Source organism: Gopherus evgoodei, chromosome 12 (assembly GCF_007399415.2).
Source record: "Gopherus evgoodei ecotype Sinaloan lineage chromosome 12, rGopEvg1_v1.p, whole genome shotgun sequence".
Taxonomy (NCBI): Eukaryota; Metazoa; Chordata; order Testudines; family Testudinidae; genus Gopherus; species Gopherus evgoodei.
Genome location: NC_044333.1, coordinates 21,081,305 through 21,096,554, shown reverse-complemented (window position 1 = coordinate 21,096,554; position 15,250 = coordinate 21,081,305). Strand labels below are relative to the sequence as shown.

The window sequence follows — 15,250 nt, the reverse complement described above, 5'->3', positions numbered from 1 at the left end:
AAGAATCTGAAGTTCCTTCCGAAAATCTGAGAGGGATGAAGTGTGGAGCATGCTTTCAGAAGTCTTAAAAGAGCAACACTCTGATGCGGAAACTACAGAACCCAAACCATCAAAAACGAAAATCAACCTCTGCTGGTGGCATCTGACTCATGATGATGAATGTAAACATGCATCGGTCTACACTGCTTTGGATGGTTATCAAGCAGAACCCGTCATCAGCATGGACGCATGTCCTCTGTAATGATGGTTGAAGCATGAAGGAACATATGAATCTTTAGTGCATCTGGCATGTAAATATCTTGCAACACCAGCTACAAGAGTGCCATGCCTGTTCTCATGTTCAGGTGACACTGTAAACAAGAAGCAGGCAGCATTATCTTCTGCAAATGTAAACAAACTTGTTTGTCTGAGCAATTGACTGAACAAGAAGTAGGACTGATTGACTTGTAGGCTGTAAAGTTTTATATTGTTTTTTTTTGAATGTAGGTTTTCTCTGTACATAGTTCTACATTTCTAAGTTCAACTTTCATGATAAAAAGATTGCACTACAGTACTTGTATTAGGCGTATTTTAAAATACTATTTTTGGGGTTTTTTTTCCAGTTCAAATATTTGTAATAAATAATAAAATTGAGACTGTACACTTTGTATTCTGTGTTGTAACTGAAACAATATATTTGAAAATGTAGAAAACACCCAAAAATATTTAATAAAATGGTATTTTATTATTGTTTAACAGCGTGATTAATCATGACCATTTTTTTAAAATCGCTTGACAGCCCTCACTTTTACTAAAAGTCATAGACAGGTCACGGGCCGTAAACAAAAATTCAGGCCAGTAACCAGTCCATGGCTTTTACTAAAAATACCCACCATGACTAAAAATTGGGCGGTGGGGCTTGGGGGTGGGGGGGTGGTCCAGGAGCGCTGTGGGTGCTGCAGGAGGGGTTCGAGATGACCTGAGAGAACCACTGGTACTGGGGATGGGGAGGGCTGGGCCGCAGCATGGGGCCTGGGACCCCCACTGGTGCTGGGGGAGGGAGGGTTGGCGGAGTTACCTACCCAGCTCTGAATCCCTGCAGTTCCTAGGTGGCTAAGGCAGGGGCCAGCTGCTCCTGCCACAAGTGTTGGCTGCCGTAGTTCCCATTGGCCGGGAACCGCAGTTAATGGGAGGTGCGGGGGCGGGGCCTGTGGGAGCCAGCAGCACACGGCACGGAGACCCCCCCCCCGAACCCATACGCCATCTAGGAGCTGCAGGGGGACCCCCAACTCCAAATAAGCACCCCCGCCAATCCCCTAAACCTCTTCCCACACACCTAAACACCAGCCGCTGCAGAAGTCACGGAGATCAGGAAAGATCATGGACTCCATGATCTCTGTGACAGACTTGCAGCCTTAAATATGGGGCATCACTATGAGCTAAATACTAGTGTTATGCAAGGAGGAGAGGAGAGAGGCAATGGGGGAAATCTGTGAGCTTGTGCCATGAAGCAATGTTAGGCTCCGCCTTCAATGTTTATTTTCTAAAGCATTACAATGTTTTGCTGGCAGTGAATTTGTTTGCACGCCTGTGGGGCTATATAGGGACAGATCAAGGAACTAATGGAGAAATAAAGTACAATGTATCTTCCGTAAGTCCCCACTATTATCAAAAGTGGATGGATCTCTGATTACAGTAGAGCTCATTACAACTGAAGTTTATTAGGGCCAAATACAATACTGTATTCCCAAAACATTAGGGCTGACAATTCCTTCCAAACATATATGTATAGATCAGTCATCCTTTTAGGAGGTTTTTACAGTTTCCGCTGGATCATCTGGTTTTGGACATCTAGTAGGACAACTGCTATGTTCTTACGTAGCACATTGTTTCCATTGTTTGATTACTGTTTGTTAATGGTTATATTTAATAGAGGCAAGTTACACTAATGAGCTTGGTAAATTTGCTGGAATGCACATAAGGAAGAAAGCAGGAAATTGAGACAGCATCTCTGTTCTTCCATGGTAGGATGGATATATGCAAATCATGTATTAATAAACTTGGTAGAGCCGAGCTCCCTGGAAAAGTCTCAAGGAGGATCAGAAGAGCATGTTTAAAGGAATCAGTGTGCTCTTATTCCCAAACAACCACTTGCCAGTTGTGCCAATTAGGATAGGATTTGCTACACAGAGCACTCTTAAGGAAAATTTAATTCTGCCTCTCATAAATACCAGCATTTGTTTATGGAAACCGTTGAATCAGGTCTGAGCTCTGCATCCACAAAGTCCAGCAGAGAAATGTTTCTCTACACATAAACTATGGTAATTTGTCCTTTCTAGTTTACACAGCCAGAATACTATTATACCAGTCTGAATTTAAAAAAACACTAATATAGTTCATCCTCTGGGATCTGCAGTCAGGTTCTTCTTCATGGTAAATTAATATAATAGATTTCTGCTCTGGTATCCGTGGGCAAGTCTCCATGATGTGGGACCAAGACACCAAAAATCAGATAAGAATATATTGCTGTGGATGTGCGCCAGTTATAGAATTTTCTATAGCAGCATGGCTAGGGTGCTAACATAACAATAATAAGTGTCATTAAGTTTTTCCCTGGAGCTTTGATAATGTGGGATAAAATAGGCTATTCTTTTTAAAAGGAAAGACTAGTGAAATTGCTAAAAGATTGATCTTCAACTAATAAGCTTTAAAAGATATAATAAGAATAAATTACCACATTAGTAGTTGTTAAAATGTTAATAAATTAGGACCCACTCTGCAAACACTTTACTATTAGGCTTAGTGCTTCCTTCTGTGAATAGTTACATTGCCATGTGCCAACTCCAAACATCCAAAAATAATGAGCCAGCACCCAAATTAAGAGATTGCCTTAAAAAGAAGATTTTGTATAAACAGTAAATTGGGGGGTTTTTTACTTGCCTTCTGCTTTTTAGAGTGCACTTGGGACACATTTTCAAACTTTCCTCTGCAACCATGACAGCTAGAAACGATTTTAAAAGTGAAAGCTGGGATATTTATGTATTCTGATGACTCCAGGAGCTGGACTTCAAGAGAAACATCATTACTGCAAGGCTTACAACAAAATTGCAAAAGATGGCAATTTATCTTCACTGTAGTAAGCTAGCAGTAAACACTATGTCCTGTATTAAGTGTTCACAGGAGTGGGACCTGAGATAGCAAGCAAGGTTTTACCATTCATGGGTCCAACACTTACCAGTGAAGTAGCTTTGACTTCACAGGAGAAGTCCCTATATATTGTTAATCAGCATTTAGAACATAAGAATGGCCATACTGGGCCAGACCAAAGGTCCATCTAGCCCAGTATCCTGTCTTCCGACAGTGGCCAATGCCAGGTGCTCAGAGAGAAGGAACAGAACAGGTAATCATCAAGTGATCCATTCCCTGTCTCCCATTCCCAGCTTCTGGCAAACAGAGGTTAGGGACACCATCTCTGCCCACCCTGGCTAATTGCCATTGATAAACCTATCCTCCATCTGGAAATTTAAATCTGGAACTTTCTGAATTACTGAAGTCAATGTACTTTTACTTTGGAATTTTCCAGACAATAACTCTCTCCCTTCCACAGGTCAAAGAATAAGTACTAGAGTGAGGTTCAAGAGCAGCCTTGAAATCTCAGGCCTCAGTCTACGTGAGAAATGTAAATATTTTAAAAGCTGCAAATCTCACTCTCTATGAAGAAGAGATCATTCTTCCTCTGTCTATACATACAAACACTCATAAATGTTTGTGTGCGCACATGTGCGCATGCACACACACTTTCCTCTGGTGAATCTATGTAGGGCACTCACTCTGACAAAAAGGACAGCCACCATCATCTTCTGGATTAAAAGAAAGTAGCTGTAACACTTTCTATTGAGAGCTATGAAATATAATCTTTATAGAAACAGCCAACAATACACTTGCTAGGGAAAAAGTGTGGACAGAGGGATAACAGTGAATGCCATCTTTTTATGTAAAATGGAAAAAAGTAATAAGGATTAATTAGGATTCAGATTAGTAGCACTTGGAAGCACACTGATTTTTTATATCTACAAGGCTAGTAAAATGTGTTTTAGTTAAAGTAAGCTAGAGTATGTTTTACAATTGACTAACATGATAGACATAAAATAGCATCAAATTAATTGTTAATCCTGTTTCGATTAGTTTTGAGGTCAACACCCGTCATTAGTACATAAAAAGAAGATTCTGCTTCGTACCACTAATCTATGCAAATATAGGAGCAGGCCTCAGCAATTTATTGTAACCACTTGACATCATAACTAAATTTCTTTTCTCCGACTGTGTCACAATAAGCTCTGTATTGCAAACACACCAGCTTCTCCACAGAACACAGTTGCTGTTCTGCCAAACTGCTCTACTTTCCTGCTAACACAATTGCCTCCCAACTGATGATACCCTAGCAATACAAAATACTTGGTTGTTAACTGCTGTTGTGACAAATAATACTATTTTGCTGATACCCCCATTTTATCACTGACACATGGAATTGCTTTGCCATTATCTAATTTTAACAACACATAGTAAATAGCAATTGTGAACCTGTCACAGTACTCACTGCTTTAGCAGAGCTAAATTAAAACCTATAATGAAGCCATCTTATTACTAACACAGTCCTGTCAGACTCTGGTAAGTAAAGACAAACTACTGTCTTTATAGGACTATTATCAGACTCATTTTCTAGCAGATGCTGTCATACTTTCGCTTTTCAACTAGAAACCTCACTATAATAATCCTCTTTATAACTAGTTTTGCTTATTACATTCTTGGCTCCCAGTGCTAGTGTTATAAAGTTTAAGTGTGCTACTGCTTTAAAGATTAGGGGAATACAATATTAAATATTACAATACAATTCACCGCCCCCCCCCAAAATACATCAATAACTCTATATCAATATACTGGAATCCTTGACTATGTATTACCAGCTTCTCTTGCCAGAAGTACTGATTGTGAACAAGAACTACACATTAGAGACTGATTTTGCAAAATCACCACTGGAAATGTACCTTCAAAATTTGCAAAGCGTACTTGTTTGCATGCACAGAGACCATGCAACTTATATGCTTGAGTACACAGACAGACATTTAGGCACATAGTTTTCTACCCACAAATGACCATTTTTCACTCATAAATGGATACATGGGCAAGTATTATTGATGCAAATACCATTTAAGAAAGCTCTTTGAAAATGTAGGCCACAATCGATAAGGCTCTCCAAACATTTAAAAAGAAACTGCAGCCCACTTTCCATTATTTTTCCAACACTTTTTCTTTATTACAATTTATACATATTTTAAAATAAATCAGTCATGTCTAGATTTCTTTGTTCTAGTCTAGCATAGGCTAGTATACTTTTGCATTACATGTGAGAGCTAAGCAAATAAATCATATTTTCACAATAATTAGCCTGACCTAACTCATTTGTGCTGAAGACATTGCAACAGAGTTCTTACTTTTGTCCAATCTATGAACTAATCAATATCACATTAAAAAAATAGCACTTGACCTCACTTGTCCCTACTGGAAACCAAGAGAATCCTTAATATGCCTAGCTTTTAAAACATTAGTGATGCGTATTTAATGAGAAATTCCTTTTGCACTTTTATTACCCAGTGACATTTAGGAGCTTATTCTGATTTCATTTATCCCCAATGTGTCTTGGTATTGTACTTAATGTATATGAAAAAGGTGATATGACCAAGATTTCATTTACATTGTGCAATGGCAATAGTCAGCTTCTTGGAATGCGGTGTGTGATCTCACTGAAAGCACCAGGTGCAGAGCTGGGAGAGTGGGGAAACTGAGCCATATAAGAAGTTACAAGGTTTCGCCTTTCCAAGTTACTGTATGAAAAACTGATGCTGATAAATTAGCTCCACTGGAAACTCTTTTGACTGACATGCATCAGACCAGCCTGAGTCTGACTAAATTCAGCAGAGCTTTAGACCCAAACTGTAGTTTTTGTCTCCAATTCCAGTCTCAAACTGAACCCAAATGCAATCTGAACAAAGGGCTTCCACAACAAATCTAAGTGCTTATAGCATCCTAGCTTCCCTGCTCTGACAACATGTCTTCTGCTTCCCAGTCCCCATAGCAGGCCCTAATATCCTCTCACGTCGTCTTCCTCATCTCAGTGGATTCTCTGATCCAAACTGTGTGGTTCCATGGCCCATCCCAGCTCAAGGCCTGTCTACATATATGCACTTCCCACCACTGGAACTGAGAGAGTATTGCATGCACAAGGACTATGGAATTAGGCTCTTTCATTGGCCATATTATCTCAGAACATATGCTCCAACAGATGAGGCACAAACAGGGATTTCTTTAGCATTGGCCAGAAAAGGCTTTTTTTTTTTTTTTTTTTTTTTTTTCACTCATTGGCTTCCCTACGATGAACAATCCATCTCTGCATTCAGGCTTGAGCTTTGCAGTGTGCTTCCAAGCATTTCAAGCATAATGAAGAATAGCTTCTTGTTCCACATTCTTATCTTTGTTTATTTTATTTCAAGGCTTTTGCTTCAGAATTCTGTGATTAGATTAAGCAAATAAAAGGGAATTCTGAAACTCCTGTTTGTAATCTACATTCAAAGCACAGGTTTGTCAAAAATCTGCCCCAAAGCCATTACGTAGGCACATATTTCGGGCAATCCATAAATTACGGGACACATTTTTTGGTGATTACTCCCTAGTAACACTGAAACATGCAAAATTAAGGACTCATTCATCCCATAACATGATACATAGTTTACGGGCAGCCCCTTTTGGTCATTCTTTACAAGACTGTTGTGCAGACAATGCAGCCAACTTGTCTTTTGGGAGATAAATATGTAGATTATATGTGCCTGTCACTTAATCAGAGAGTAAGGTTTGTCTTGTTAAGGCAGTGGACTGAAATTCAGGAGTCATGGGTTCAATGTCTAGCTATGCCACAGCTTGGGCAAATCCCCAGAATAAGGGGGCCCTGATACACTAAATGCTATTTCAGTACAATAAAGTCAAATACAGATGCACTTCTGAAAACATTAATACTCTGTATGTTATACTTGCTCAGCCTGATTTTATTTTACAGTTCTAATTTAACTTTTATTTTTTAAATTGAGTTGAATTTTGGTCTTCTTTGCATTTTAGGGCCCATGCAGATAAACCCTAGTATTACAACAAGACATTTATCAAAGATAATCTGTAGTATTGCCTGCCTTACTTACAGTCTAAGTAACAATTTCCACATTGATTTAAATACTTTAGATAATCCACCTTTATGGCAGGCAAGCAATAATCTCTCTAAATCTCATTAGATCACAGTTCTGTTGTTTTATATACTAGTTTAAATATTACAGATAATCTTCTATTTAACCAGCTAATATTTGACATATTATGCAACAGTTTTACAACAACATTGGATTTGTTCTCTTCTGTATTTACAAAGCTGATCAGAAGTTTGCACTAAATGCTATTTTTAACTATATGCCAGCGATGCTGGAACTAGGGAAGGTCGGGGTGCTCCTGCACCCCTCTTGCTTGAAGTAGTAATGCCAAATACATGGTTTCCATCATCAGCACCCCTATTCTATACATTGTTCCAGCACCCCTGCTACAGGCCCCACATTGTGGATTTCCCATTTAGATCTGGGTCTGTCAAATGGAACTACGTATCCTCAGGACTGGCGCTAGGGGTTTGAGCGCCCTAGGCGCATGGCCATTTTGCCGCCTCGTGCGCTGGTCCCCCGGCTCCGCAGTCCTGTCTGCGGATGGTGGGCTGCTCCCACGGCTCCGGTGGAGCTGCCGCAGTCGTGCCTGCGGGAGGTCCACCGTAGCCGCGCAAGCAGCCAACTGTCCGCAGGCAGGACTGCAGCAGCTCCACCGGAGCCGTGGACCAGCGGACCCTCCGCAGGCACCACTGCGGCAGCTCCATTGGAGCCGCTTGCCGCCCCCTCCGGCAAAATGCCGCCCCCTAATAATGCTGGCGCCCTAGGTGATTCCCTAAGCCGCCTAAATGCAAGCGCTGGCCCTGCGTATCCTTTAGAAAATGGCTAGAACAGCCACATTTAATCCACTTTAAAAGCAATTAGAAGATAAAAAAGACATTTTTGTCCTTGAATACATGAGTGGGACTCCCCCTGAAGTCAACAAGAGCTCCACAGGCACATCTGAGGGCAGCAATTTACCCTATAATTACAACTGTTGGAGTATAGTACAGAGGGAGCCCTATACAGTACCACTACACTGAAACTATTCAGAAAACTATTTTTGCACTGGGAACAGGCGGCGTCCCAACTTACCCAGCATACAGTAGCTCATATCATGTCATCAACTTTTACACTGAACAGCCCACTGAAATAAACAGGAGCCCTTCTTAAAAAATGATGGTAACAATATACCTGTGCTTGGGACCATTTCTGCTTTTATTCAATGGCAAAATCCCACATAATATATTAGGAGTAGGATTAGGTCTTTTATAATTACAAAATATTTTTGGGCTTATGGCATTACGAACATTCTAGTAATAATGGTGTGCATATTTTTAAAGTGCAAATAACTGGACATACATTATTTATATAGTGCCATCAATGTGTTTTACAAAACCCAGAACAACATAAGAATATGTGTGTAATTTTGCTAAATGGAATAGATATGCAAGACAGATAGTTCATGCTACAGTGGAAAGATTAACTTCTGCCACTCAACTGTCACACTTTGCATTTCCTTTAATAAAGGACAATATTCCCACAGAACCAAGAGAGAACACATATGTTTTTCTTGTTTTAAAATATTTTCTACAACAGGTATTGTATTATTTATGGTAAATGGATTACTTTCCATCAAAATTCATTCAGTATGTTAGGTCAATAACATTTTATTTAAGCAGCACATACTGATAATTAATTATTGCTTTACAGGTTATTAATACAGGCCCAGTAATGGGAACCCTTACTTAGATGAATAGTGGCATTAAAGCCCATGGATCCACTCAGGCAACAGGGTTTGCAAGGCAGTGACCTATATTACCACTTTTAACAGATGTCTTATTAAGTTCATATTTAGTGGGATTTGCTCCCTTCCTTCCCTGTGCAGTTTCCTTTTATTCAGTTCACACCTTTCTTGATGGTCTGTAAACTTCCTCTACTGCCTGTTGATGTTTCTACCATGTTATGCCATGTCCTCACTTGCTGTTTTACCCATTAAGGGTCCTGATCCTGCATTTTCCAATAAATTGGGATTACTACTATGCTAACAAGATATCCCAGAGCACACCGAGTGCTGAATAGACTGAAAAGCCAGAAAGGCAAGTGTGTATTTGGAGCAGAAGGTAGCATGGACACAATGAGAAGGCTTCCCAAACAAAAAGATATGCACACCCTTTCTGGATGCTTTGCCTATTGCATTACTCACCAGCTTCAGACCTAGAACTGTGTAGTAATGAGGTGGCACATGCATAGTGTAAAACTTTACATCCCCTCTTGCTAACTTTGGTTTTAGCTCTTCATTTTGGAATTCAGCTCAGGCAGCAATGCAGGCAAATAGATCTCCAGTTACTGCTGCTCAGCTCCTACACCAAACACCAGCGGTACACGGAGCATTTGTGCTTCTGCATATGGAATAGACCTTCTTTGTGGGAGGCATCCTCACTTTCCTCTTCTAGTTTCCCTTGTGGAAAGCTCCCACATACCCTAGGACAAATCTGCAGCATCCATGGGGAGTTAGAGCCCAGCAATGTGAGTTGTCAGATGCTTTTCCCACTTGTGCCAATGATACCCTGTATTTCCACAGCTATTGACTCTCCTGAGCCTCTGTAAGCTAGCACAGAATTTAGTGTTTTGTGGGCTCATTCACCTCTGATCGTAGAGGTTTGACTTGGACTGTCAGCCCTATTCAGTGAAGAGCTAAACAAGAAACTGCCATAAGTGGGTCAACTCAAAATATGGCTTCTTTTTTGAAAGCAAGACAAAGAAAGAGAAGCCATTATTTATGAAAAAAGCCTAATTACCTCAGCCAAAATATCTGCTAAACACCAGCCATTAAAATATTAATTAGAAACCTTGCAGTGTGATGCTAACTGTTTCTTTAAATACATTGTAAGAGATGTTAGTGTTTGTGCAAGCACATGTCCAAGTAAGAGCCCTAGAGTGCAAACTTTTCTATTTTTCCACAAAAACAGGCAAAACACTAGTACTGGTAATGCCACCTTGCCCCAAAGTGCTTTGCCCTTGTGCCTTAGGTCTGAGCAGGAGGGACCGCTCCATCCAAATCTGTCTCTCTCTACAGCAAAGATGGCATCAGCTGCAACTGTGATTTTTAGGATGCGGACATCAGTTCACTACAATCCGGAGAGCAACCACCAATTTGTTTCACAAAGGCCACCAAATAGCCATCAAATGGCAATAACTTTCAGTCACTATCAATCTGGAATGCATTAGAAAGAGCAATTTGGAGGTCCAAGTCTTCATGTTACTAATCCCTTGAACGATATCATGGATCTCCTTCCCATACAGACATTTTATCATCAGAATAATTCTAGGCCGATCCAACCTGTACAAAACTTTGGAAACTGTAACAGACCAAAGTAAAATTTTGTCATTTGGTGACTCTTGAGTCAAATGGAAGAAAAGCACTTTTATCTTCACAAGCCACAAGCACAGAATATAAAACACAATGTATTCTCTGCAGGTAGGCACAAATAATGACTCCTACACACTTTATTAAATAAGCTTCATGACAACTAACAACTACCCAAGCTCTACAGAACCACCTCAACTTTCTTCCTGAAAGGTAACCAGCTTGTATGCCATTGTGTGGCAGTGTTGATTGGCACTAGCCTGTGCAAAGAGGATGTCACAATAGCAAATCTTGGTTTAGCCTATTTTGTAAGGGTGTCCAGATGGACACTCCCCTGACAAGACTACAAGATGCTTTTCTGCATTCCACCATCTTTCATTTGATTTAAATGAGCCCAGTATCTCCATATCTGGCTGCAACAGTTGTGTTTTATTTTTGGAAATGAGTCCAGTCTAGGAATGATGTAGCAGTGACACATTCCCTAACAGGCATGTAAAAATAATCTAGGCAGCAGATCTTGCCCTAACAGACACAGCGAACATGCTCTCTTCGCTGCACATACTCATGCACATCTGTTAAGGTGGCACTGTGCCAATTACAATTTGATCAGACTGTTTTATCAGGGCATATGCACTATGCAAGTGTTGACTTAGATGGGCAGGTTGCATAACAGTACATACCCTAAATGAGATCTCTTTTATATAGCAAGACCCTTCCATGTGTCAGCAATGAAACACTGGCATCACAAGACTTTTTAATCCTCCACATATCTGTTAAACTTAGATCAGCAGGGGAAAGGGGAAGACGTGAAAATAACATGCAAAGCCAATTCTGGCTGCTAAAATGACAATCTACATGTTTAATGGAAAAGACTGGCTCACAGGCATTCTATTGTTCTAGTTTAATTCCCGGGTGTCACTGTCAGCCACAGGAGTGTCTACAACCAATAGTGCACACAGAAAGGTTTAAGACAGAACTTTTTCATTTGTCTTGAAAAGTCACTATTAGACACATGACATGCCATCCTCTCTAGCCCAAGTGACTAGTCAACAAAACAGTACACAGTACTCTTTCATATGGTACAAAACAAAATAAAAATATTTCACAGGATGACATTTGACTGTACGAAGAACAGAGGCAGATAAAAATCACAGAAGATAGTTCATCTGTGAGCTACATACAGTTCCTGGATAGTAATAAGTGACCTGGTTGGTTTCAATTATCTGATCCAAAGCCTGTAAATGTTTGATGCAAGATTGTAAATGGGAATAAATAAAGGTGTATATTTCCATTTAAAGATGAGTCTCACTCCAAGAGCACTCTCCTGTGAGGTGACCTCAATTCTTTTTCTGAGCATGCTCAACTATCCATATGCCATCTTCCATATATACAGGCATGATCCCTTGCTCTACATTATGTAAAAGGCAGTGACTAACACATTAATCAAACACAGGCAGAATAATGCAGACTATCTTGACAGTCTTCCCAATGCAGAACAAAAAGGACCAGATCGTGCTACCACTAAAGTAAATGGAATTTTACAACTGACCTCAATGGGAGCAGGATTGAGCCATAATATAAGTAATAGTTACTCTGCTGAAATAAATTAACTTAGCTTAGAAAGGTTTCTCAGTTTGCTTAATGTTTGCATTTGCAAGTTTTATTAAAAGAAATGGTAATATAATCACTTTTAATTTTAAAATCTAAAATGTAGAATTCTTTGTAAGCAGTTGACATTTAGCTTTCTTCTGTCCGAATTCTGCATACAGATCAACATGGGATCAATGGCTCGCCCACACAAGTCAACTTGTAGCACTGAAGCTTTAAGACCTCTACAGAAAAACTGTAACATTTTACTTTATGAATGTTGTTACTACTCAAAACCAAAACAAAAAGCACAGATGTAGAAAGTGACTTTGAAAACGTAACACTGTAGTTTATACCTACATAATAAGCTCTGGTTTCTATCTTACTCCCAGTGGAGTTCGCCACAAAACTCTCATTGACTTTAAAATAGTGCAGGATTGAGTCTTAAAACATGATTCTTTCAGCACTTAAATATATAAATAAATTTACTCAGATACTTAACTATTTGCAGAATTGGACCCTTAGTTTTTACTACCTTAATAATATTTCTTTCTCCATCTGGTCTGCACTACTATATTTTAATAAAGATAATAATTTAAAACTATTTATAATGTTGCCATGACAGAGACTCTGAAGTGCTCTATTGCCACTTGGTCCATTCCACCACTCCCACATGTAAAGGTTTTATTACGATTTAAAATTGTCTCTCCTTTAATTCAAACACAATTGCAACCCCCATTTTAATCCATTACTTTCAATACAATTTAGGTCTACTTTTATGTATGGAAAGATAAATCCATGATAAGCCTTTAAAGACAATTGGAACATCCATTGAAGTAAAAGGTAAATGTTTATTACAGGTGCAATTGAAAACAAACACCCATAGTAGAGGCCAGGAAACTCTCTGGTAGCTACAATGACTAGGCCAGAAGAATCTGCAATACTGGGGGCCAGTAATGGAGTTTTCCCCTTTACTAGCAGATATAATTTGCTGATGCCGATGTATTCCACAAACAAACCAACCCTGATCCTCAAAATCCCCCATTTGAAACCTATTGGACTTGGGCTCCCCACTTAGCTCCCAAATCCCTTTTGCTTAGAGGATTTTGACTGTGTGCCACGCTGAACCATAAGCAGGAGCAGAGCCCGAACACCCCGGGGCGCACTTTACGGCAGGGCCAGTTTTATGGCCCTTTATTTCTCCCGGTAGAAAACGGAGCCCGGCTCGGCTCCTTGCGCTTCCCCCCGCGCCCCGCTGGGTGTCGCTGCGCTCCCCGAGCCCGCAGGGCACCTACCTGATCCGTGCTGCTGGCGGAGGATGGCGGCCTTGCCGGGAGGGGGCGAGGCCGAGGAGGACGCCGCGGTGGCGGAGGCGGCGGATGAGGCGGCGGCCGCGGCCTCGGCCCCCTGGGGCGGCAGCAGGCGCTTCTCCAGGCCGGGCTCGGCGGTGGCCCTGCTGGCCGGGCTGTACCTGCGCGGGCCGCTGCTCTGGATGTGCGAGACCGCCTCGGCCGCCTGCATGTCGGGGGGGGAGAAGCGCGACAGGACCCGCAGCAGCGCCTGGGCTTTGTGCTCCTGGGTCTCGTCGTCGCTGTAGTCCGACACCCGGCACTCGTACACGCCCTCGTCCTGCCGCCGCACGCCGGACAGCCGCAGCCGGTGCGAGATGTCATTGCCCTGGACCCGCACCGTCTGCAAGAGACCACAGCCCGCGGGCCGGTCACTGGTCAGCGCCCCCGTCCCCGGTCCCACTGCACCTCCCCCGCATCTCCTCCCCGGACCTGCCCCAGTGCGGGTACCCCCCTCCCAATGCACCTCCCCCGCATCTCCTCCCCGGGCCTGCCCCAGTGCGGGTACCCCCCTCCCAATGCACCTCCCCCGCATCTCCTCCCCGGGCCTGCCCCAGTGCGGGTACCCCCCTCCCAATGCACCTCCCCCGCATCTCCTCCCCAGACCTGTCCCAGTGCGCCTCCGCGCCCCAGTGCGGGTACCCCCCTCCCAATGCACCTCCCCCGCATCTCCTCCCCGGACCTGCCCCAGTGCGGGTACCCCCCTCCCAATGCACCTCCCCCGCATCTCCTCCCCGGACCTGCCCCAGTGCGCCTCCGCGCCCCAGTGCGGGTACCCCCCTCCCAATGCACCTCCCCCGCATCTCCTCCCCAGACCTGTCCCAATGCACCTCCCCAGGCCTGTCCCTGTGCGCCTCCGCGTCCCAGTGCGGGTACCCCCCTCCCAATGCACCTCCCCCGCATCTCCTCCCCGGACCTGCCCCAGTGCGGGTACCCCCCTCCCAATGCACCTCCCCCGCATCTCCTCCCCGGACCTGCCCCAGTGCGGGTACCCCCCTCCCAATGCACCTCCCCCGCATCTCCTCCCCGGGCCTGTCCCAATGCACCTCCCCAGGCCTGTCCCTGTGCGCCTCCGCGTCCCAGTGCGGGTACCCCCCTCCCAATGCACCTCCCCCGCATCTCTTCCCCGGGCCTGCCCCAGTGCGCCTCCGCGTCCCAGTGCGGGTACCCCCCCTCCCAATGCACCTCCCCCGCATCTCCTCCCCGGACCTGCCCCAGTGCGGGTACCCCCCTCCCAATGCACCTCCCCCGCATCTCCTCCCCGGGCCTGCCCCAGTGCGCCTCCGCGTCCCAGTGCGGGTACCCCCCCTCCCAATGCACCTCCCCCACATCTCCTCCCCGGACCTGCCCCAGTGCGCCTCCGCGCCCCAGTGCGGGTACCCCCCTCCCAATGCACCTCCCCCGCATCTCCTCCCCGGGCCTGCCCCAGTGCGCCTCCGCGTCCCAGTGCGGGTACCCCCCCTCCCAATGCACCTCCCCCACATCTCCTCCCCGGACCTGCCCCAGTGCGCCTCCGCGCCCCAGTGCGGGTACCCCCCTCCCAATGCAGCTCCCCCGCATTTCCTCCCTGGACCTGCCCCAGTGCGCCTCCGCGCCCCAGTGCGGGTATCCCCCTCCCAATGCACCTCCCCCGCATCTCCTCCCCGGGCCTGCCCCAGTGCGCCTCCGCGTCTCAGTGCGGGTACCCCCCTCCCAATGCACCTCCCCCGCATCTCCTCTCCGGGCCTGCCCCAGTGCGCCTC

General features: G+C 44.0%; 1 protein-coding gene across 2 annotated transcripts in view; it reads right to left on the bottom strand.

The window, feature by feature from the left end:
• VSTM2B (V-set and transmembrane domain containing 2B) overlaps positions 1–15,250 on the bottom strand; it is a 43,033-nt gene that overhangs the window by 19,731 nt on the left and 8,052 nt on the right. For both annotated transcript variants that reach the window (XM_030581685.1, XM_030581684.1), the window contains exon 5: positions 13,455–13,851. In XM_030581685.1, the coding sequence (XP_030437545.1) occupies positions 13,455–13,851 (397 nt within the window). The remainder of the gene's footprint in view (positions 1–13,454; positions 13,852–15,250) is intronic.